General features: G+C 40.6%; 1 protein-coding gene across 4 annotated transcripts in view; it reads left to right on the top strand.

The window, feature by feature from the left end:
- stk31 (serine/threonine kinase 31) overlaps nt 1-26,833 on the top strand; it is a 51,510-nt gene that overhangs the window by 10,089 nt on the left and 14,588 nt on the right. For 3 of the 4 annotated variants that reach the window (XM_029746754.1, XM_029746753.1, XM_029746752.1), the window contains exons 8-16: nt 15,547-15,691; nt 15,800-15,925; nt 22,599-22,714; nt 22,987-23,143; nt 23,361-23,486; nt 23,752-23,934; nt 24,302-24,424; nt 25,276-25,395; nt 25,791-25,922. In XM_029746754.1, coding sequence (XP_029602614.1) covers nt 15,547-15,691; nt 15,800-15,925; nt 22,599-22,714; nt 22,987-23,143; nt 23,361-23,486; nt 23,752-23,934; nt 24,302-24,424; nt 25,276-25,395; nt 25,791-25,922 — 1,228 coding nt within the window. The remainder of the gene's footprint in view (nt 1-15,546; nt 15,692-15,799; nt 15,926-22,598; nt 22,715-22,986; nt 23,144-23,360; nt 23,487-23,751; nt 23,935-24,301; nt 24,425-25,275; nt 25,396-25,790; nt 25,923-26,833) is intronic. The other variant, XM_029746755.1, reaches the window with a different exon arrangement.

The following is a 26,833-nucleotide window of genomic DNA, read 5'->3' as shown; positions in this document are numbered from 1 at the left end:
TAGTCACTTTACCCCTACCTACATGTACAAATGACCTCCACTAACCCCTTACTGTTTATTATCTATACATAGTCACTTTACCCCTACCTACATGTACAAATGACCTCCACTAACCTGTACCCCCTTACTGTTTATTATCTATACATAGTCACTATACCCCTACCTACATGTACAAATGACCTCCACTAACCTGTACCCCCCTTACTGTTTATTATCTATACATAGTCACTTTACCCCTACCTACATGTACAAATGACCTCCACTAACCTGTACCCCCTTACTGTTTATTATCTATACATAGTCACTTTACCCCTACCTACATGTACAACTGACCTCCACTAACCTGTACCCCCTTACTGTTTATTATCTATACATAGTCACTTTACCCCTACCTACATGTACAAATGACCTCCACTAACCTGTACCCCCTTACTGTTTATTATCTATACATAGTCACTTTACCCCTACCTACATGTACAAATGACCTCCACTAACCTGTACCCCCTTACTGTTTATTATCTATACATAGTCACTTTACCCCTACCTACATGTACAAATGACCTACACTAACCCCTTACTGTTTATTATCTATACATAGTCACTTTACCCCTACCTACATGTACAAATGACCTCCACTAACCCCTTACTGTTTATTATCTATACATAGTCACTTTACCCCTACCTACATGTACAAATGACCTCCACTAACCTGTACCCCCTTACTGTTTATTATCTATACATAGTACCTTTACCCCTACCTACATGTACAAATGACCTCCACTAACCTGTACCCCTTACTGTTTATTATCTATACATAGTCACTTTACCCCTACCTACATGTACAAATGACCTCCACTAACCTGTACCCCCTTACTGTTTATTATCTATACATAGTCACTATACCCCTACCTACATGTACAAATGACCTCCACTAACCTGTACCCCCTTACTGTTTATTATCTATACATAGTCACTTTACCCCTACCTACATGTACAAATGACCTCCACTAACCTGTACCCCCTTACTGTTTATTATCTATACATAGTCACTTTACCCCTACCTACATGTACAAATGACCTCCACTAACCTGTACCCCCTTACTGTTTATTATCTATACATAGTCACTTTACCCCTACCTACATGTACAAATGACCTCCACTAACCCCTTACTGTTTATTATCTATACATAGTCACTATACCCCTACCTACATGTACAAATGACCTCCACTAACCTGTACCCCCTTACTGTTTATTATCTATACATAGTCACTATACCCCTACCTACATGTACAAATGACCTCCACTAACCCCTTACTGTTTATTATCTATACATAGTCACTTTACCCCTACCTACATGTACAAATGACCTCCACTAACCTGTACCCCCTTACTGTTTATTATCTATACATAGTCACTATACCCCTACCTACATGTACAAATGACCTCCACTAACCTGTACCCCCTTACTGTTTATTATCTATACATAGTCACTTTACCCCTACCTACATGTACAAATGACCTCCACTAACCTGTACCCCCTTACTGTTTATTATCTATACATAGTCACTTTACCCCTACCTACATGTACAAATGATCTCCACTAACCTGTACCCCCTTACTGTTTATTATCTATACATAGTCACTATACCCCTACCTACATGTACAAATGACCTCCACTAACCCCTTTATTATCTATACATAGTCACTATACCCCTACCTACATGTACAAATGACCTCCACTAACCCCTTACTGTTTATTATCTATACATAGTCACTTTACCCCTACCTACATGTACAAATGACCTCCACTAACCTGTACCCCCTTACTGTTTATTATCTATACATAGTCACTATACCCCTACCTACATGTACAAATGACCTCCACTAACCTGTACCCCCTTACTGTTTATTATCTATACATAGTCACTTTACCCCTACCTACATGTACAAATGACCTCCACTAACCTGTACCCCCTTACTGTTTATTATCTATACATAGTCACTTTACCCCTACCTACATGTACAAATGATCTCCACTAACCTGTACCCCCTTACTGTTTATTATCTATACATAGTCACTTTACCCCTACCTACATGTACAAATGAACTCCACTAACCTGTACCCCCTTACTGTTTATTATCTATACATAGTCACTTTACCCCTACCTACATGTACAAATGACCTCCACTAACCCCTTACTGTTTATTATCTATACATAGTCACTTTACCCCTACCTACATGTACAAATGACCTCTACTAACCTGTACCCCCTTACTGTTTATTATCTATACATAGTCACTATACCCCTACCTACATGTACAAATGACCTCCACTAACCCCTTACTGTTTATTATCTATACATAGTCACTTTACCCCTACCTACATGTACAAATGACCTCTACTAACCTGTACCCCCTTACTGTTTATTATCTATACATAGTCACTATACCCCTACCTACATGTACAAATGACCTCCACTAACCCCTTACTGTTTATTATCTATACATAGTCACTTTACCCCTACCTACATGTACAAATGACCTCTACTAACCTGTACCCCCTTACTGTTTATTATCTATACATAGTCACTTTACCCCTACCTACATGTACAAATGACCTCCACTAACCCCTTACTGTTTATTATCTATACATAGTCACTTTACCCCTACCTACATGTACAAATGACCTCCACTAACCTGTACCCCCTTACTGTTTATTATCTATACATAGTCACTATACCCCTACCTACATGTACAAATGACCTCCACTAACCTGTACCCCCTTACTGTTTATTATCTATACATAGTCACTTTACCCCTACCTACATGTACAAATGACCTCCACTAACCTGTACCCCCTTACTGTTTATTATCTATACATAGTCACTATACCCCTACCTACATGTACAAATGACCTCCACTACCCCCTTACTGTTTATTATCTATACATAGTCACTTTACCCCTACCTACATGTACAAATGACCTCCACTAACCTGTACCCCCTTACTGTTTATTATATATACATAGTCACTATACCCCTACCTACATGTACAAATGACCTCCACTAACCCCTTACTGTTTATTATCTATACATAGTCACTATACCCCTACCTACATGTACAAATGACCTACACTAACCTGTATCCCTTACTGTTTATTATCTATACATAGTACCTTTACCCCTACCTACATGTACAAATGACCTCTACTAACCCCTTACTGTTTATTATCTATACATAGTCACTTTACCCCTACCTACATGTACAAATGACCTCCACTAACCCCTTACTGTTTATTATCTATACATAGTCACTTTACCCCTACCTACATGTACAAATGACCTCCACTAACCTGTACCCCCTTACTGTTTATTATCTATACATAGTCACTTTACCCCTACCTACATGTACAAATGACCTCTACTAACCTGTACCCCCTTACTGTTTATTATCTATACATAGTCACTATACCCCTACCTACATGTACAAATGACCTCCACTAACCTGTACCCCCTTACTGTTTATTATCTATACATAGTCACTTTACCCCTACCTACATGTACAAATGACCTCCACTAACCTGTACCCCCTTACTGTTTATTATCTATACATAGTCACTATACCCCTACCTACATGTACAAATGACCTCCACTAACCCCTTACTGTTTATTATCTATACATAGTCACTTTACCCCTACCTACATGTACAAATGACCTCCACTAACCTGTACCCCCTTACTGTTTATTATCTATACATAGTCACTATACCCCTACCTACATGTACAAATGACCTCCACTAACCCCTTACTGTTTATTATCTATACATAGTCACTTTACCCCTACCTACATGTACAAATGACCTCCACTAACCCCTTACTGTTTATTATCTATACATAGTCACTTTACCCCTACCTACATGTACAAATGACCTCCACTAACCTGTACCCCCTTACTGTTATTATCTATACATAGTCACTTTACCCCTACCTACATGTACAAATGACCTCCACTAACCTGTACCCCTTACTGTTTATTATCTATACATAGTCACTTTACCCCTACCTACATGTACAAATGACCTCCACTAACCCCTTACTGTTTATTATCTATACATAGTCACTATACCCCTACCTACATGTACAAATGACCTCCACTAACCTGTACCCCCTTACTGTTTATTATCTATACATAGTCACTATACCCCTACCTACATGTACAAATGACCTCCACTAACCTGTACCCCCTTACTGTTTATTATCTATACATAGTCACTTTACCCCTACCTACATGTACAAATGACCTCCACTAACCTGTACCCCCTTACTGTTTATTATCTATACATAGTCACTTTACCCCTACCTACATGTACAAATGACCTCCACTAACCTGTACCCCCTTACTGTTTATTATCTATACATAGTCACTTTACCCCTACCTACATGTACAAATGACCTCCACTAACCCCTTACTGTTTATTATCTATACATAGTCACTATACCCCTACCTACATGTACAAATGACCTCCACTAACCTGTACCCCCTTACTGTTTATTATCTATACATAGTCACTATACCCCTACCTACATGTACAAATGACCTCCACTAACCCCTTACTGTTTATTATCTATACATAGTCACTTTACCCCTACCTACATGTACAAATGACCTCCACTAACCTGTACCCCCTTACTGTTTATTATCTATACATAGTCACTATACCCCTACCTACATGTACAAATGACCTCCACTAACCTGTACCCCCTTACTGTTTATTATCTATACATAGTCACTTTACCCCTACCTACATGTACAAATGACCTCCACTAACCTGTACCCCCTTACTGTTTATTATCTATACATAGTCACTATACCCCTACCTACATGTACAAATGACCTCCACTAACCTGTACCCCCTTACTGTTTATTATCTATACATAGTCACTATACCCCTACCTACATGTACAAATGATCTCCACTAACCTGTACCCCCTTACTGTTTATTATCTATACATAGTCACTATACCCCTACCTACATGTACAAATGACCTCCACTAACCCCTTACTGTTTATTATCTATACATAGTCACTTTACCCCTACCTACATGTACAAATGACCTCCACTAACCCCTTACTGTTTATTATCTATACATAGTCACTTTACCCCTACCTACATGTACAAATGACCTCCACTAACCCCTTACTGTTTATTATCTATACATAGTCACTTTACCCCTACCTACATGTACAAATGACCTCCACTAACCTGTACCCCCTTACTGTTTATTATCTATACATAGTCACTATACCCCTACCTACATGTACAAATGACCTCCACTAACCCCTTACTGTTTATTATCTATACATAGTCACTATACCCCTACCTACATGTACAAATGACCTCCACTAACCTGTACCCCCTTACTGTTTATTATCTATACATAGTCACTTTACCCCTACCTACATGTACAAATGACCTCCACTAACCTGTACCCCCTTACTGTTTATTATCTATACATAGTCACTATACCCCTACCTACATGTACAAATGACCTCCACTAACCTGTACCCCCTTACTGTTTATTATATATACATAGTCACTATACCCCTACCTACATGTACAAATGACCTCCACTAACCCCTTACTGTTTATTATCTATACATAGTCACTTTACCCCTACCTACATGTACAAATGACCTCCACTAACCCCTTACTGTTTATTATCTATACATAGTCACTATACCCCTACCTACATGTACAAATGACCTCCACTAACCTGTACCCCCTTACTGTTTATTATCTATACATAGTCACTATACCCCTACCTACATGTACAAATGACCTCCACTAACCTGTACCCCCTTACTGTTTATTATCTATACATAGTCACTTTACCCCTACCTACATGTACAAATGACCTCCACTAACCTGTACCCCCTTACTGTTTATTATCTATACATAGTCACTTTACCCCTACCTACATGTACAAATGACCTCCACTAACCTGTACCCCCTTACTGTTTATTATCTATACATAGTCACTATACCCCTACCTACATGTACAAATGACCTCCACTAACCCCTTACTGTTTATTATCTATACATAGTCACTTTACCCCTACCTACATGTACAAATGACCTCCACTAACCTGTACCCCCTTACTGTTTATTATCTATACATAGTCACTATACCCCTACCTACATGTACAAATGACCTCCACTAACCCCTTACTGTTTATTATCTATACATAGTCACTTTACCCCTACCTACATGTACAAATGACCTCCACTAACCCCTTACTGTTTATTATCTATACATAGTCACTATACCCCTACCTACATGTACAAATCACCTCCACTAACCTGTACCCCCTTACTGTTTATTATCTATACATAGTCACTTTACCCCTACCTACATGTACACATGACCTCCACTAACCTGTACCCCCTTACTGTTTATTATCTATACATAGTCACTTTACCCCTACCTACATGTACAAATGACCTCCACTAACCTGTACCCCCTTACTGTTTATTATCTATACATAGTACCTTTACCCCTACCTACATGTACAAATGACCTCCACTAACCTGTACCCCCTTACTGTTTATTATCTATACATAGTCACTTTACCCCTACCTACATGTACAAATGACCTCCACTAACCCCTTACTGTTTATTATCTATACATAGTCACTTTACCCCTACCTACATGTACAAATGACCTCCACTAACCTGTACCCCCTTACTGTTTATTATCTATACATAGTCACTATACCCCTACCTACATGTACAAATGACCTCTACTAACCTGTACCCCCTTACTGTTTATTATCTATACATAGTCACTTTACCCCTACCTACATGTACAAATGACCTACACTAACCCCTTACTGTTTATTATCTATACATAGTCACTTTACCCCTACCTACATGTACAAATGACCTCCACTAACCTGTACCCCCTTACTGTTTATTATCTATACATAGTCACTTTACCCCTACCTACATGTACAAATGACCTCCACTAACCTGTACCCCCTTACTGTTTATTATCTATACATAGTCACTTTACCCCTACCTACATGTACAAATGACCTCCACTAACCTGTACCCCCTTACTGTTTATTATCTATACATAGTCACTTTACCCCTACCTACATGTACAAATGACCCCCACTAACCCCTTACTGTTTATTATCTATACATAGTCACTTTACCCCTACCTACATGTACAAATGACCTCCACTACCCCCTTACTGTTTATTATCTATACATAGTCACTTTACCCCTACCTACATGTACAAATGACCTCCACTAACCTGTACCCCCTTACTGTTTATTATCTATACATAGTCACTATACCCCTACCTACATGTACAAATGACCTCCACTAACCCCTTACTGTTTATTATCTATACATAGTCACTTTACCCCTACCTACATGTACAAATGACCTCCACTAACCCCTTACTGTTTATTATCTATACATAGTCACTTTACCCCTACCTACATGTACAAATGACCTCCACTAACCCCTTACTGTTTATTATCTATACATAGTCACTTTACCCCTACCTACATGTACAAATGACCTCTACTAACCTGTACCCCCTACTGTTTATTATCTATACATAGTCACTATACCCCTACCTACATGTACAAATGACCTCCACTAACCTGTACCCCCTTACTGTTTATTATATATACATAGTCACTTTACCCCTACCTACATGTACAAATGACCTCCACTAACCCCTTACTGTTTATTATCTATACATAGTCACTTTACCCCTACCTACATGTACAAATGACCTCCACTAACCTGTACCCCTTTACTGTTTATTATCTATACATAGTACCTTTACCCCTACCTACATGTACAAATGACCTCCACTAACCCCTTACTGTTTATTATCTATACATAGTCACTTTACCCCTACCTACATGTACAAATGACCTCCACTAACCTGTATCCCTTACTGTTTATTATCTATACATAGTCACTATACCCCTACCTACATGTACAAATGACCTCCACTAACCTGTACCCCCTTACTGTTTATTATCTATACATAGTCACTTTACCCCTACCTACATTTACAAATGACCTCCACTAACCCCTTACTGTTTATTATCTATACATAGTCACTTTACCCCTACCTACATGTACAAATGACCTCCACTAACCTGTACCCCCTTACTGTTTATTATCTATACATAGTCACTATACCCCTACCTACATGTACAAATGACCTCCACTAACCTGTACCCCCTTACTGTTTATTATCTATACATAGTCACTTTACCCCTACCTACATGTACAAATGACCTCCACTAACCTGTACCCTTTACTGTTTATTATCTATACATAGTCACTATACCCCTACCTACATGTACAAATGACCTCAAATAACCTGAACCCCTGCACACTGACTCGGTACCGGTACCCCATGTATATAGTCTAGTTATTGTGTTACTTTTTATTATATTTGTATTTTTTACTTTAGTTTATTTGGTAAATATTTTCTTAACTCTTCTTGAACTGCACTGTTAAGGGCTTGTAAGTAAGCATTTCACGGTAAGGTCAACACTTGTTGTATTCGGCGCATGTGACAAAGTGACTTGTTCGGTGGCTGGAAGTAGCTTTGGGGATTTAACATGATAAGCTGCTGGAGTGGAGATTGACTCTTCTGTTTAGGCTGTTAAGAGTATAAACTGAGAATGTAGCTATGAGCCAGCCAGAACAATAGAATCAACGTGTGTGTGTGTGTGTGTGAGCCAGCCAATACAGTAGAATGTGTGTGTGTGTGTGTGTGTGTGTGTGAGTGAGTCAGCCTATACAATAGAATCAACATTGTGTGTGTGTGTGTGTGTGTGAGAGAGTCAGCCTATACAATAGAATCAACATGGTGTGTGTCAGGAGAAACCTGAATGCCGTAACATAGTCACCTTGTTACTTTTGCAGCATGTTTATATAAAGACTGTTTAGAGATGTAGGGGTTGCAACAAGCTCAGGATGATCAGTGATTGGGGTTGTTTGTATTAGAGATTACTAACTGGCTTGTTTGTAGTAGTGATTACTAACTGGGTTGTTTTCAGTAGTGATTACTAACTGGCTTGTTTTCAGTAGTGATTACTAACTGGCTTGTTTGTAGTAGTGATTACTGACTGGGTTGTTTGTAGTAGTGATTACTGACTGGGTTGTTTTCAGTAGTGATTACTAACTGGCTTGTTTGTAGTAGTGATTACTAACTGGCTTGTTTTCAGTAGTGATTACTGACTGGGTTGTTTTCAGTAGTGATTACTAACTGGGTTGTTTTCAGTAGTGATTACTAACTGGGTTGTTTTCAGTAGTGATTACTAACTGGGTTGTTTTCAGTAGTGATTACTAACTGGGTTGTTTTCAGTAGTGATTACTAACTGGGTTGTTTTCAGTAGTGATTACTAACTGGGTTGTTTGTAGTAGTGATTACTGACTGGGTTGTTTTCAGTAGTGATTACTGACTGGGTTGTTTTCAGTAGTGATTACTAACTGGCTTGTTTTCAGTAGTGATTACTAACTGGCTTGTTTGTAGTAGTGATTACTAACTGGCTTGTTTGTAGTAGTGATTACTAACTGGCTTGTTTGTAGTAGTGATTACTAACTGGCTTGTTTGTAGTAGTGATTACTGACTGGGTTGTTTGTAGTAGTGATTACTAACTGGGTTGTTTGTAGTAGTGATTACTAACTGGGTTGTTTGTATTAGAGATTACTGACTGGGTTGTTTGTAGTAGTGATTACTAACTGGCTTGTTTGTAGTAGTGATTACTAACTGGGTTGTTTGTATTAGAGATTACTGACTGGGTTGTTTGTATTAGAGATTACTGACTGGGTTGTTTTCAGTAGTGATTACTAACTGGCTTGTTTGTAGTAGTGATTACTAACTGGGTTGTTTGTAGTAGTGATTACTGACTGGCTTGTTTGTAGTAGTGATTACTGACTGGCTTGTTTGTAGTAGTGATTACTAACTGGGTTGTTTGTAGTAGTGATTACTAACTGGGTTGTTTTCAGTAGTGATTACTGACTGGCTTGTTTGTAGTAGTGATTACTAACTGGCTTGTTTTCAGTAGTGATTACTAACTGGGTTGTTTTCAGTAGTGATTACTAACTGGGTTGTTTTCAGTAGTGATTACTAACTGGGTTGTTTGTAGTAGTGATTACTGACTGGGTTGTTTTCAGTAGTGATTACTGACTGGGTTGTTTTCAGTAGTGATTACTAACTGGCTTGTTTTCAGTAGTGATTACTAACTGGCTTGTTTGTAGTAGTGATTACTAACTGGCTTGTTTGTAGTAGTGATTACTAACTGGCTTGTTTGTAGTAGTGATTACTAACTGGCTTGTTTGTATTAGAGATTACTGACTGGGTTGTTTGTAGTAGTGATTACTAACTGGGTTGTTTGTAGTAGTGATTACTAACTGGGTTGTTTGTATTAGAGATTACTGACTGGGTTGTTTGTAGTAGTGATTACTAACTGGGTTGTTTGTATTAGAGATTACTGACTGGGTTGTTTTCAGTAGTGATTACTAACTGGCTTGTTTGTAGTAGTGATTACTAACTGGGTTGTTTGTAGTAGTGATTACTGACTGGCTTGTTTGTAGTAGTGATTACTGACTGGCTTGTTTGTAGTAGTGATTACTAACTGGGTTGTTTGTAGTAGTGATTACTAACTGGGTTGTTTTCAGTAGTGATTACTGACTGGCTTGTTTGTAGTAGTGATTACTAACTGGCTTGTTTTCAGTAGTGATTACTGACTGGGTTGTTTTCAGTAGTGATTACTAACTGGGTTGTTTGTATTAGAGATTACTAACTGGCTTGTTTTCAGTAGTGATTACTAACTGGGTTGTTTTCAGTAGTGATTACTAACTGGCTTGTTTGTAGTAGTGATTACTAACTGGGTTGTTTTCAGTAGTGATTACTAACTGGCTTGTTTTCAGTAGTGATTACTAACTGGGTTGTTTGTAGTAGTGATTACTAACTGGGTTGTTTGTAGTAGTGATTACTAACTGGGTTGTTTGTAGTAGTGATTACTAACTGGCTTGTTTGTAGTAGAGATTACTAACTGGGTTGTTTGTAGTAGTGATTACTAACTGGGTTTTCAGTAGTGATTACTAACTGGGTTGTTTTCAGTAGTGATTACTAACTGGGTTGTTTTCAGTAGTGATTACTAACTGGCTTGTTTGTAGTAGTGATTACTAACTGGGTTGTTTGTAGTAGTGATTACTAACTGGGTTGTTTGTAGTAGTGATTACTAACTGGGTTGTTTGTAGTAGTGATTACTAACTTGCTTGTTTGTAGTAGTGATTACTAACTGGGTTGTTTGTATTAGAGATTACTGACTGGGTTGTTTTCAGTAGTGATTACTAACTGGCTTGTTTGTAGTAGTGATTACTAACTGGGTTGTTTGTAGTAGTGATTACTGACTGGCTTGTTTGTAGTAGTGATTACTGACTGGCTTGTTTGTAGTAGTGATTACTAACTGGGTTGTTTGTAGTAGTGATTACTAACTGGGTTGTTTTCAGTAGTGATTACTGACTGGCTTGTTTGTAGTAGTGATTACTAACTGGCTTGTTTTCAGTAGTGATTACTGACTGGGTTGTTTTCAGTAGTGATTACTAACTGGGTTGTTTGTATTAGAGATTACTAACTGGCTTGTTTTCAGTAGTGATTACTAACTGGGTTGTTTTCAGTAGTGATTACTAACTGGCTTGTTTGTAGTAGTGATTACTAACTGGGTTGTTTTCAGTAGTGATTACTAACTGGGTTGTTTTCAGTAGTGATTACTGACTGGCTTGTTTGTAGTAGTGATTACTGACTGGCTTGTTTGTAGTGGTGATTACTAACTGGGTTGTTTTCAGTAGTGATTACTGACTGGGTTGTTTTCAGTAGTGATTACTAACTGGGTTGTTTGTATTAGAGATTACTAACTGGCTTGTTTTCAGTAGTGATTACTAACTGGGTTGTTTTCAGTAGTGATTACTAACTGGGTTGTTTTCAGTAGTGATTACTAACTGGGTTGTTTTCAGTAGTGATTACTAACTGGGTTGTTTTCAGTAGTGATTACTAACTGGGTTGTTTGTAGTAGTGATTAGTAACTGGGTTGTTTGTAGTAGTGATTACTAACTGGGTTGTTTGTAGTAGTGATTACTAACTGGCTTGTTTGTAGTAGAGATTACTAACTGGGTTGTTTGTAGTAGTGATTACTAACTGGGTTTTCAGTAGTGATTACTAACTGGGTTGTTTTCAGTAGTGATTACTAACTGGGTTGTTTTCAGTAGTGATTACTAACTGGGTTGTTTGTAGTAGTGATTACTGACTGGGTTGTTTTCAGTAGTGATTACTGACTGGGTTGTTTTCAGTAGTGATTACTAACTGGCTTGTTTTCAGTAGTGATTACTAACTGGCTTGTTTGTAGTAGTGATTACTAACTGGCTTGTTTGTAGTAGTGATTACTAACTGGCTTGTTTGTAGTAGTGATTACTAACTGGCTTGTTTGTATTAGAGATTACTGACTGGGTTGTTTGTAGTAGTGATTACTAACTGGGTTGTTTGTAGTAGTGATTACTAACTGGGTTGTTTGTATTAGAGATTACTGACTGGGTTGTTTGTAGTAGTGATTACTAACTGGCTTGTTTGTAGTAGTGATTACTAACTGGGTTGTTTGTATTAGAGATTACTGACTGGGTTGTTTTCAGTAGTGATTACTAACTGGCTTGTTTGTAGTAGTGATTACTAACTGGGTTGTTTGTAGTAGTGATTACTGACTGGCTTGTTTGTAGTAGTGATTACTGACTGGCTTGTTTGTAGTAGTGATTACTAACTGGGTTGTTTGTAGTAGTGATTACTAACTGGGTTGTTTTCAGTAGTGATTACTGACTGGCTTGTTTGTAGTAGTGATTACTAACTGGCTTGTTTTCAGTAGTGATTACTGACTGGGTTGTTTTCAGTAGTGATTACTGACTGGGTTGTTTTCAGTAGTGATTACTAACTGGGTTGTTTGTATTAGAGATTACTAACTGGCTTGTTTTCAGTAGTGATTACTAACTGGGTTGTTTTCAGTAGTGATTACTAACTGGCTTGTTTGTAGTAGTGATTACTAACTGGGTTGTTTTCAGTAGTGATTACTAACTGGCTTGTTTTCAGTAGTGATTACTAACTGGGTTGTTTGTAGTAGTGATTACTAACTGGGTTGTTTGTAGTAGTGATTACTAACTGGGTTGTTTGTAGTAGTGATTACTAACTGGCTTGTTTGTAGTAGAGATTACTAACTGGGTTGTTTGTAGTAGTGATTACTAACTGGGTTTTCAGTAGTGATTACTAACTGGGTTGTTTTCAGTAGTGATTACTAACTGGGTTGTTTGTAGTAGTGATTACTAACTGGGTTGTTTGTAGTAGTGATTACTAACTGGGTTGTTTGTATTAGTGATTACTAACTGGGTTGTTTGTAGTAGAGATTACTAACTGGGTTGTTTTCAGTAGTGATTACTAACTGGCTTGTTTGTAGTAGTGATTACTAACTGGGTTGTTTGTAGTAGTGATTACTAACTGGGTTGTTTGTAGTAGTGATTACTAACTGGGTTGTTTGTAGTAGTGATTACTAACTTGCTTGTTTGTAGTAGTGATTACTAACTGGGTTGTTTGTATTAGAGATTACTGACTGGGTTGTTTTCAGTAGTGATTACTAACTGGCTTGTTTGTAGTAGTGATTACTAACTGGGTTGTTTGTAGTAGTGATTACTGACTGGCTTGTTTGTAGTAGTGATTACTGACTGGCTTGTTTGTAGTAGTGATTACTAACTGGGTTGTTTGTAGTAGTGATTACTAACTGGGTTGTTTTCAGTAGTGATTACTGACTGGCTTGTTTGTAGTAGTGATTACTAACTGGCTTGTTTTCAGTAGTGATTACTGACTGGGTTGTTTTCAGTAGTGATTACTAACTGGGTTGTTTGTATTAGAGATTACTAACTGGCTTGTTTTCAGTAGTGATTACTAACTGGGTTGTTTTCAGTAGTGATTACTAACTGGCTTGTTTGTAGTAGTGATTACTAACTGGGTTGTTTTCAGTAGTGATTACTAACTGGCTTGTTTTCAGTAGTGATTACTAACTGGGTTGTTTGTAGTAGTGATTACTAACTGGGTTGTTTGTAGTAGTGATTACTAACTGGGTTGTTTGTAGTAGTGATTACTAACTGGCTTGTTTGTAGTAGAGATTACTAACTGGGTTGTTTGTAGTAGTGATTACTAACTGGGTTTTCAGTAGTGATTACTAACTGGGTTGTTTTCAGTAGTGATTACTAACTGGGTTGTTTGTAGTAGTGATTACTAACTGGGTTGTTTGTAGTAGTGATTACTAACTGGGTTGTTTGTATTAGTGATTACTAACTGGCTTGTTTGTAGTAGTGATTACTAACTGGGTTGTTTGTAGTAGTGATTACTGACTGGCTTGTTTGTAGTAGTGATTACTGACTGGGTTGTTTGTAGTGGTGATTACTAACTGGGTTGTTTTCAGTAGTGATTACTGACTGGGTTGTTTTCAGTAGTGATTACTAACTGGGTTGTTTGTATTAGAGATTACTAACTGGCTTGTTTTCAGTAGTGATTACTAACTGGGTTGTTTTCAGTAGTGATTACTAACTGGCTTGTTTGTAGTAGTGATTACTAACTGGGTTGTTTTCAGTAGTGATTACTAACTGGGTTGTTTTCAGTAGTGATTACTAACTGGGTTGTTTGTAGTAGTGATTACTAACTGGGTTGTTTGTAGTAGTGATTACTAACTGGGTTTTCAGTAGTGATTACTAACTGGGTTGTTTTCAGTAGTGATTACTAACTGGGTTGTTTGTAGTAGTGATTACTAACTGGGTTGTTTGTATTAGTGATTACTAACTGGGTTGTTTGTAGTAGAGATTACTAACTGGGTTGTTTTCAGTAGTGATTACTAACTGGCTTGTTTTCAGTAGTGATTACTAACTGGCTTGTTTTCAGTAGTGATTACTAACTGGCTTGTTTTCAGTAGTGATTACTAACTGGCTTGTTTTCAGTAGTGATTACTAACTGGCTTGTTTTCAGTAGTGATTACTAACAGGCTTGTTTTCAGTAGTGATTACTAACTGGCTTGTTTGTAGTAGTGATTACTGACTGGGTTGTTTGTAGTAGTGATTACTAACTGGCTTGTTTTCAGTAGTGATTACTAACTGGGTTGTTTGTAGTAGTGATTACTAACTGGCTTGTTTTCAGTAGTGATTACTAACTGGCTTGTTTTCAGTAGTGATTACTAACTGGCTTGTTTTCAGTAGTGATTACTAACTGGCTTGTTTTCAGTAGTGATTACTAACTGGGTTGTTTGTAGTAGTGATTACTAACTGGGTTGTTTGTAGTAAAAATGGCCCCCCATTTCCTACATCCTATTCCCTAAACAGCACTACTTTTGACCAGGGCCCATAGGGTCAAAAGTTGTCCTTTAGAGAATAGTGTTGAGCAGCCTATGTGTGTTTTAACTCCTGCTCAGGGAGAAGAGCACGGCCACAGCCCAGCATGCTGCCAACCTAGTGAAGAAGAAGATGGAGCTGGTGGAGGAAAACCAGAGGCTGAAGGCAGAACGAGAGACCCAGCGCAGGGAGGACCAGCTGAGAGACAGCCTCTCAGAGCTCCAGGTTGAACAAACAGAGTGGAGAGACACACTGACACACTCACACACACACGGCAAGCTTTCCAGGACATTAGTTATGTATGAGTATTGTCTTGTGTTGTTGTAATTTCAGAAGTTGAAAGAGGAGACTGCGAATTATGCCAAAGAGGCAGAGAGATGGAAGGTGGAGAGGAACACACTTCAGAACCAATCAGAGCAGCTGGAGAAACACCTGAAAGTTGCCAAACAGGAAGTGCAGGTGAGACTGGTGTCGTATGGAGCCGATGTCTACTAGTCAATTGTCCCTGAGCACCTGCTCATGGACACATAGCATTAAGAAGTCAACATTCAATCCTCACCAAAGCACATTAACGAGTCAACATTCAATTCTTAACACAGCACATTAACGAGTCTACATTCAACCCTCACCACAGCACATTAACGAGTCAACATTCAATTCTTAACACAGCACATTAACGAGTCTACATTCAAACCTCACCACAGCACATTAACGAGTCAACATTCAATTCTTAACACAGCACATTAACGAGTCTACATTCAAACCTCACCACAGCACATTAACGAGTCTACATTCAACTCTCACCACAGCACATTAACGAGTCCACATTCCATCCTCACCACAGCACATTAACGAGTCTACATTCAACCCTCACCACAGCACATTAACGAGTCTACATTCAACCCTCACCACAGCACATTAACGAGTCTACATTCAACACTCACCACAGCACATTAACGAGTCTACATTCAACCCTCACCACAGCACATTAACGAGTCAACATTCAACCCTCACCACGGCACATTAACGAGTCTACATTCAAACCTCACCACGGCACATTAACGAGTCTACATTCAACCCTCACCACAGCACATTAACGAGTCTACATTCAACCCTCACCACAGCACATTAACGAGTCTACATTCAAGCCTCACTACACCTAATCTATGGATTTCACATGACTGGAAATACAGCTATGCATCTGTTGGTAACAGATACCTTAAAAAAAAGTTAGGGGTGTGGTTGATCAGAGAACCAGTCAGTATCTGGACTGACCACCATTTGCCTCATGCAGCGCGACACATCTCCTTCTTATAGATGTGATCAGGCTGTTGTTTGGCCTGTGGAATGTTGTGCCACTCATCAATGGCTGTGCGGAGTTGCTGGATATTGGAGGGAACTGGAACACGCTGTTGTACACGTCGATCCAGAGCATCCCACACATGCTCAATGGTTGGCATGTCTGACAAGTACGAGGCAATGGAAGGACTGGGACATTCATCCGTGAAGAGCACACTTATCCAGCATGCCAGTTGCCATCGAAGGTGAGCATTTGCCCGCTGAAGTCGGTTACGACACCAAACTTGTCAGGTCAAGACTCTGGTGAGGACAACGAGCACACAGATGAGCTTCCCTGAGAAATTCTTTGGTTGTGCAAACCCACAGTTTCATCAAGTAAAGAAGTTGGATGTGGAGGTCCTGGGCTGGCGTGGATGTACTGCAAATTCTCTAAAACTATGTATTTTATTTTTATTTCACCGTTATTTAACCCGGTAAGCAAGTTGAGAACAAGTTCTCATTTACAACTGTGACCTGGCCAAGATAAAGCAAAGCAGTGTGACACAGACAGCAACACAGAGTTACACATGGAGTAAACAAGCGTACAAGCAACAACACAATAGAAAAAAAAGGATATATACAGTGTGCAAATGGCATGAGGTAAAGCAATAAATAGGCCATAGTAGTGAAGTAATTGCAATTTAGCAAATTAACACTGGAGTGATAGATGAGCAGATTATGATGTGCAAGTAGAAATACTGGTGTGCAAAAGAGCAGAAAAGTAAATAAAAACAATATGGGATGAGGTAGGTAGATTGGGTGGGCTATTTACAGATGGGCTATGTACAGCTGCAGCGATGGGTTAGCTGCTCAGATAGCTGATGTTTAAAGTTAGTGAGGGAAATATAAGTCTCCAGCTTCAGCGATTTTTGCAATTAGTTCCAGTCATTGGCAGCAGAGAACTGGAAGGAAAGGCGGCCAAAGGAGGTGTTGGCTATAGGGACGACCAGTGAGATATACCTGCTGGAGCGCGTGCTACGGGTGGGTGTTGTTATCGTGACCAGTGAGCTGAGATAAGGCGGAGCTTTACCTAGCATAGACTTATAGATGACCTGGAGCCAGTGGGTCTGGCGACGAATATGTAGCGAGGGCCAGCCGACTAGAGCATATAGGTCGCAGTGGTGGGTGGTATAAGGGGCTTTGGTGACAAAACGGATGGCACTGGGATAGACTGCATCCAGTTTGCTGAGTAGAGTATTGGAAGCAATTTTGTAAATTACATCGCCAGGGTCGAGGATTGGTAGGATAGTCAGTTTTACGAGGGTATGTTTGGTCGCGTGAGTGAAGGAGGCTTTGTTACGTAATAGGAAGCCGATTCTAGATTTAATTTTAGATTGGAGATGTTTAATATGATTTTGGAAGGAGAGTTTACAGTCTAGCCAAACACCTAGGTATTTGTAGTTGTCCACATATTCTAAGTCAGAACCGTCCAGAGTAGTGATGCTAGTCGGGCGGGCGGGTGCGGGCAGCGAACGGTTGAAGAGCATGCATTTGGTTTTACTAGCATTTAACAGCAGTTGGAGGCCACGGAAGGAGAGTTGTATGGCATTGAAGCTCGTTTGGAGGTTAGTTAACACATTGTTCAAAGAAGGGCCAGATGTATACAGAATGGTGTCGTCTGCGTAGAGGTGGATCAGGGAATCACCCGCAGCAAAAGCGACATCGTTGATATATACAGAGAAAAGAGTCAGCCCGAGAATTGAACCCTGTGGCACCCCCATAGAGATTGCCAGAGGTCCGGACAACAGGCCCTCCGATTTGACATACTGAACTCTGTCTGAGAAGTTGTTGGTGAACTAGGCGAGGCAGTCATTTGAGAAACCAAGGCTGTTGAGTCTGCCGATAAGAATACGGTGATTGACTGTCGAAAGCCTTGGCCAGGTCGATGAATACGGCTGCACAGTAATGTCTCTTATCGATGGCGGTTATGATATCGTTTAGTACCTTGAGCGTGGCTGAGATGGACCCGAGACCAGCTCGGAAACTGGATTGCACAGCGGAGAAGGTACGGTGGGATTCGAAATGGTCAGTGATCTGTTTATTAACTTGGCTTTCAAAGACTTTAGAAAGGCAGGGCAGGATGGATATAGGTCTATAACAGTTTGAGTCTAGAGTGTCACCCCCTTTGAAGAGGGGGATGACCGCAGCAGCTTTCCAATCATTAGGGATCTCAGATGATACGAAAGAGAGGTTGAACAGACTGGCAATAGGGGTTGCAACAATGGTGGCGGATAATTTTAGAAAGAGAGGGTCCAGATTGTCTAGCCCAGCTGATTTGTACATGGCCAGGTTTTGCAGCTCTTTCATAACATCTGCTGTCTGGATTTGGGTGAAGGAGAAGCTGGGGAGGCTTGGGCAAGTAGCTGCGGGGGGTAAGGCGCTGTTGGGGTAGCCAGGAGGAAAGCATGGCCAGCCGTAGAGAACTGCTTATTGAAATTCTCGATTATCGTGGATTTATCGGTGGTGACCGTGTTACCTAGCCTCAGTGCAGTGGGCAGCAGGGAGGAGGTGCTCTTGTTCTCCATGGACTTTACAGTGTCCCAAAACTTTTTAGAGTTAGAGCTACAGGATGAAAATTTCTGTTTGAAAAACCTAGTCTTTGCTTTCCTGATTGACTGCGTGTATTGGTTCCTGACTTCCCTGAAAAGTTGCATATCGCAGGGACTATTCGATGCTAGTGCAGTCCGCAAAAGGATTTTTTTGTGCTGGTCGAGGGCAGTCAGGTCTGGAGTGAACAAAGGGCTAGATCTGTTCTTAGTTCTCCATTTTTTGAAAGGGGCATGCTTATTTAAGATGGTGAGGAAATTACTTTTAAAGAACGACCAGGCACCCTCGACTGACGTGATGAAGTCAATATCCTTCCAGGATACCCGGGCCTGGTCGATTAGAATGGCCTGCTCGCAGAAGTGTTTTAGGGAGTGTTTGACAGTGACGAGGGGTGGTTGTTTGACCACGGACCCATAGCGGATGCAGGCAATGAGGCAGTGATCGCTGAGATCTTCATTGAAAACAACAGAGGTGTATTTGGAGGGCAAGTTGATCAGGATAATATCTATGAGGGTGCCCATGTTTACGGATTTAGGGTTGTACCTGGTGGGTTCCTTGATAATTTGTGTGAGTTTGAGGGCATCTACCTTAGATTGTAGGACTGCCGGGGTGTTAAGCATATCCCAGTTTAGGTCACCTAAAAGAACGAACTCTGAAGATAGATGGGGGGCAATCAATTCACATATGGTGTCCAGGGCACAGCTGGGAGCTGAGGGGGTCTATAACAGGCGGCAACAGTGAGAGACTTATTTCTGGAGAGATTAATTTTAAAAATTAGAAGCTCGAACTGTTTGGACAGACCTGGAAAGTATGACAAAACATGCAGGCTATCTCTAGAGTAGTTTGCAACTCCTCCCCCTTTGGCAGTTCTATCTTGACGGAAAATGTTGTAGTTGGGTATGGAAATCTCAGAATTTTTGGTGGCCTTCCTTAGCCAGGATTCAGACTCAGCAAGGACATCTGGGTTGGCGGAGTGTGCTAAAGCAGTGAGTAAAACAAACTTAGGGAGGAGGCTTCTGATGTTAACACGCATGAAACCAAGGCTTTTTCGGTTACAGAAGTCAACAAATGAGAGTGCCTGGGGACACGCAGGGCTTGGGTTAACCGAGGAACAGAGGAGGAGTAGGATGAAGGTACGGCTAAAGGCTATCAAAACTGGTTGCCTAGAGCGTTGGGGACAGAGAATAAAAGGAGCAGATTTCTGGGCGTGGTAGAATAGATTCAGGTCCTAATGTACAGACGGGTATGGTGGGGTGCGGGTACAGTGGAGGTAAACCCAGGCACTGAGTGATGATAAGAGAGATTGCATCTGGACGGGCTAGTTATGCTGGGTGAGGTCACCACGTGTGGGAGGTGGGACAAAGGAGGTATCTGAGGCATGTTGAGTGGGACTAGGGGCTCCGCAGTAAACAAAAACAATGATAACTATCCTAAACAATAGTATACAAGGCATATGGACATTTGAGAGAGACATAAAGCGAGGCATAAAGCAATCACAGGTGTTGATTGGGAGAGCTAGCTAAGACAACGGCGGCTTATGGTGGAGAAATTAACATTCAATTCTCTGGCAACAGCTCTGGTGGACATTCCTGCAGTCAGCATGCCAATTGCACGCTCCCCCAAAACTTGAGACATCGGTGGTATTGTGTTGTGTGTCAAAACTGCACATTTTAGAGTGGCCCCAGCACAAGGTGCACCTGTATAATGATCATACTGTTTAATATGCTTCTTGATATGCCACACCTGTCAGGTGGATGGATTATTTTGGCAAAGTAGAAATGCTCACTAACAGCTACGTAAACAAATTTGTGCACAAAATATGAGAAAAATAAGCTTTTTGTGCTAATGGAAAAAAATGTGGATATTTTATTTCAACTCATGAAACATGGGACCAACACTTTACATGTTGCATTTATATTGTTCTTCAGTGTATAATGCAAATGTTTGGCTTTGTCCTCAATGATGTTTTTTTGTTGTTGGCAGGGTCGTAAGTGTGGAGGGACATGGTAGTGCAGGTATGAGGTTTTAAAGGGATAGACCGGGGTCCGGTTTTCCAAAAGCATCTTAATGCTCAGTTCATCCATAGAACCTTCCTAGCAACATTGTTAAATCGCCGAGCTGTTTCCCCAAACCATCGTTAGTAAAGTTGCACTTGAAAACTCACCATTTTTTTTCGTCTGCCTCAGTCTTTACAATTGAACAACAACCTAGATGACTGCATTCTTTTTTTTAAATGCATTCAGCTGATGTATTTCAATCATATTGAAATAAATGTCATGTTCTGTTTGTAGGCTACACTGTCTGTCATTTTTGCCTCAATATATTTCATGTGTAACAACGTGCGCAATGATGCGCCAAATGAATGAGTGCCTTACGGAATAAGCTGCCTCCCAATTTTTGTAGCCATTAAGTTTTAATATCTCTAGGAGCTGATCTATCGTGAGTATTGTAGAATAATTCTAATGTTAAGGTCAGATTTGAATGGAGAAAAGCTGATCACCCACTGGACAGAGATGTCAGTTAAAAGTCTAGTTTTGATTTGCATTTGGTTGAGTTGTCAACTAACCGTGAATTCGACGTGAAATCCACGACAAATGTCACCATGTCATTGGATTTAGGTTAAAAGTTGGATGAAAAAACCCACTAAATGCCCTTACGTTGATGACTTTTTGCAAATTCAATCAGTTTTCCACGTTGATTTAACTTCATCACATAGATGTTTGGGGTTGAAATGACATGAAAACAATGTTGATTCAGACAGATTTTGCCCAGGGGCCGAGAGCAGCGCTGCCTTTCTTTCAGTAGCAACACATTGCCCAACGTACTTAGCGAACGCTCTTTCTGCGTGGTGTTTTGGGAAACGCATGTTACATCTTCGGCTGTTGCAGGAAAGATACATGGTTAAAACACTTGTAAGACTAAATTCCAACGCTTTGGGGAAGCGGGGCCCTGGGTTATAGTTAGTATGAATGTTATGAAAGACTGAAGGAACGTAAAGGGAGATCATGTGACTGTCCTCATTAGCAGCATAAACAATGTAGCAGGTGTCATGTGGATGTATTCCTCGTGTCACCATTGACTTTTTTTTAGATTTTTTGTTGTTGATCTTTAACACTGTATTGTTGGAAAAGTAAGCATTTCACTGCCAATCTACAGCTGTTGTTTCCAAAGCATGTGACAAACAGGATTTGATTTGTGCTACTGTGTTTCTGTCTTTGGTGTTTTGAATGCTTCTCCCTGTGTTTAGGCTATGAGGGGACAGTTAAAGAAGAAGGAGAAGCAAGTGGATAAGCTCCTGGACTCAGCGGTGGCTGAACGGTTCTGTCGACTGGCTGAGAGAGTCGATTCTCTGAGAGGATTAAGGTACTGTGATGGTCTGAGTTGAAAATGGCGCCCTATATAGTGCACTCTGGTCGAAAGTAGTGCACTATGTGGTAATGAGGCGCCATTTTCTGACTTCCCCCCACACCTCTCGAATAGGAGGTATTTTATAATAGAATAACGAAAATTAAGTAACCAAATGTTTTATTATTATTATTATTATAATTATTTTTTTTTACAATTGAACTTTTCACATTGAGTTACTCTTACTTTCTTTTGATTTGCATTATTGTGGTTTCATTTCTACTGGTCAGAGAGAGAAACCCAGGTAACACGGATAGTGACAGCCTTACGGAGTCTATCAATGTTGTCATAAACAACAGCATCTCTGCTCCGGTTGCCATGGAGAAGCTGGAGTCGGCATGGAGAGATTACAGCCTGGCTCAGGAGAAACTCAAGGCCTGTCAGACGGTCAGTCTGCATGCTACTGTTAAAGTCTGCGTACAAAATGGCACCCTATTCCCTATTTAGTGCACTACTTTTGACCAGGGCCCATAGTGGTTTGGTTGAAAGTAGTGTACTAATTCGGGAATAGGGTGTCATTTGGGACACAATGACACACATCTCATCAGATCAGAATACAGTTTCTCATCAGTGAAATGACCATGTTTTGGCATCCATTTTGCAGAAGGAGCAGCTTGGGGATCTGATAGACAACCGGAATAAGGTGCGAGGTGTTCTGGCTGCCACTGTAGAGTCCTTCCTTCAGGAGACTAAGTGTTTGCCAGTCAGACAACGCATGGACAAACTGAAGGTACTGAAAATGAAAACTATGATTCTGTCATCTGAATTTTTTTTTTTTCATTCAACATTCCAAATATTTGAAGGGTTAGTTATTTCTAGATCACCTTACAGGATTGGGGTTATATCAAGGCTATCAACTGAACATGCTCTGATGCATCAACATCTAAGAATGTGGCCCAAATAGCACCCTATTCCCTAAATAGTGTACTATATAGGGTATTATTTGGGACGCGTGCTATAATCAAGCTGTTGTTACCCATGTGTCCGTGTTACAGGAGGTGAGCTCTTCCCTGACTGCTGTGTTTGGTCCAGCCTCTATGGAGGGTGATGTTGGAGAGCAGGCCTTTGAGCAGTACTACCAGTGGAGGACTCAGAGGAGTCGGCTCACCAGCTCTGTCAGAGATGGGACGGACAAGGCCCTCAAGGCCCTCTGTACCTGGTCGGAGAACGTTGGCAAGGTACAGAATGATCCAGTACCGCTTTGGTTTGGGTGAACTGAGGATGAAGAACCTTAAAAAAGAGAGTCTGTGTTTATTTCTCCCAAGCTTTTGTGTGTACTGTGAAGGGTGGGAATGGGAAACAGCTGTTCTCTTTACAAAAGTGATTGAAGATATGCCCATGGAAAATAATTTGTAAAAATAATGTAAAACCTCTCCAGTGGTCTTCCTAGGTATGGAACTGTACACTTTGGGCCGGTTTCCCGGACACAGATTAAGCCTAGTCGTGGACTAAGAAACATGTTCAATCGAGTTTCTCCATTGAAAAGGTTTTTGAGTTAAGCATTGGGCTTGTCTGGGAAATCCTAATCCTCCAATGTCCCTTCAGTTTTTCTGCCTGTCAGCTAAGACAGTGGTGGGAGTGAATGACATAGTGGACGGAGTGAATGAGCTGCTGAAGCAGGCAGAGATCAACGTGGCCAAGGAGCTGGACTCTCCCCTGTCAGTCGGGGTGAGTTTGGTTGCATCCCAAATGGCACCCTATTCCCTTTTTTATAGTTCACTACTTTTGACCACGGCCCATATTTCATCTGTCCACCCCTACATGTCAGTGAGTCTTATGGTGCTTTGAAGACAACTGGGAAACATGACGTCAGTGATCTTCAGGTCGGAAAGTTGGTGCTTTAGAAAGATGGCAGAGTTTCCTGACTTGGAATTCTGAGTTGGATGACCGTTCAAAACTACTAGCTGGTCCCCCCACCCCACCCCGAGCTCCCAGTTGTCCTAAACACACTGTGTTTAGGACAACTGGGAAACTGGGAAATCCCAGTTGTCCTAAACACACTGAAGTCGGAGAGTTCCCAGTTGTCCTAAACACACTGAAGTCGGAGAGTTCCCAGTTGTCCTGAACACACTGAAGTCAGAGAGTTCCCAGTTGTCCTAAATACACTGTAGTCGGAGAGTTCCCAGTTGTCCTAAACACACTGAAGTCGGAGAGTTCCCAGTTGTCCTGAACACACTGAAGTCAGAGAGTTCCCAGTTGTCCTGAACACACTGAAGTCGGAGAGTTCCCAGTTGTCCTAAACACACTGAAGTCAGAGATTTCCCAGTTGTCCTAAACACACTGAAGTCGGAGATTTCCCAGTTGTCCTGAACACACTGTAGTCAGAGATTTCCCAGTTGTCCTGAACACACTGAAGTCGGAGAGTTCCCAGTTGTCCTAAACACACTGAAGTCGGAGAGTTCCCAGTTGTCCTAAACACACTGAAGTCGGAGAGTTCCCAGTTATTTTCAACACGGCATTAGCTCATCGTGTTCTTTACTGTTTGTTTGTTGGTGTTGACTTATTTGTTTACTCAACAGGAGCAGAACAACCATGAGACCAAGGTAGTGTCCAACGCTTTCCACAAAGTCATGCAGCACATCCAGAGTGAACAGAGTCTGCTGAGTGACATTATGGAGAAATATCTGCTGAACACAAAGGTGAGAGAATTGTTTTAATGTTTAAAGTGTTTAATTACCAGATTTTCCAGAAATCAAGGTTGGAAGATTCCCAGAATTGTGAGGGAATATGCAGGAAATCCGGAATCATCCATCCAAGATTTCTGGAAAACCCAAAAGTTCCCTTAATGTTGCGACCCTAATCTGAGTAGATCTTGCTGTTTGTCTTTAACCATATAGCTTCTCTTTCTGCTGTGTCAGAACACTAGCAGACTGGAGCTCTTATTTCGCTCAAACTCATATTTTCTTATCAAGGATGTTCTATTCAGTTTGTGTTCTATTCAGTTTGTGTTCTATTCAGTTTGTTGCATTCAGTTTGTGTTCTATTCAGTTTGTTGCATTCAGTTTGTGTTCTATTCAGTTTGTGTTCTATTCAGTTTAAGGGTGAGATGCTACAGTGGCAGAATGCTAGCCCGACTCCAGACTCTCTGTTCTCTGTGAAGAAACGTATCCGCAGCCTGAGGGCTCAGCTGAGGTGGAGACAGGTGGAGGAGGCCAGTCTGGAGGAGGTGAGAGACTAGGAAGTCTATTTAGTGCACTACTTTTGACCATGGCCCTCATAAATCAAGCTGCAGTTGTACAGATAACTCATCCAAAGGGCTTTGACTTGTCAAACAGGGCAGAAAGCTAACACAATATGATGCCCCATTTCCTTATTAATTCAGCCATTTACTTAGATAACTAGCTAGTTAAACTTAAGGGTCACCCTAATGCAGAATTCTATGCTTTTCACTCAGGGGGAAAAAATATCAATCTCATATCTCATTGTAAACGCAGATCTAAAATGCTTCTTATTGTAATTTCTGTTCGGCATCAAACTAATTTCATTCTTCAGTTGCGCTTCTCCACTCGGATGAGAATTCAGGAATGGGCATTCTATCAGCAGACAGCGCTCTGACTGATGTGGAGCTACTGTTCTCCATCATTCTATCAGCAGACAGCACTCTGACTGATGTGGAGCTACTGTTCTCCATCATTCTATCAGCAGACAGCTCTCTGACTGATGTGGAGCTACTGTTCTCCATCATTCTATCAGCAGACAGCTCTCTGACTGATGTGGAGCTACTGTTCTCCATCATTCTATCAGCAGACAGCTCTCTGACTGATGTGGAGCTACTGTTCTCCATCATTCTATCAGCAGACAGCTCTCTGACTGATGTGGAGCTACTGTTCTCCATCATTCTATCAGCAGACAGCTCTCTGACTGATGTGGAGCTACTGTTCTCCATCATTCTATCAGCAGACAGCTCTCTGACTGATGTGGAGCTACTGTTCTCCATCATTCTATCAGCAGACAGCTCTCTGACTGATGTGGAGCTACTGTTCTCCATCATTCTATCAGCAGACAGCTCTCTGACTGATGTGGAGCTACTGTTCTCCATCATTCTATCAGCAGACAGCTCTCTGACTGATGTGGAGC

Source organism: Salmo trutta, unplaced genomic scaffold, assembly GCF_901001165.1.
Source record: "Salmo trutta unplaced genomic scaffold, fSalTru1.1, whole genome shotgun sequence".
Classification (NCBI taxonomy): Eukaryota; Metazoa; Chordata; class Actinopteri; order Salmoniformes; family Salmonidae; genus Salmo; species Salmo trutta.
This window is presented reverse-complemented; position numbering and strand designations above follow the sequence as displayed.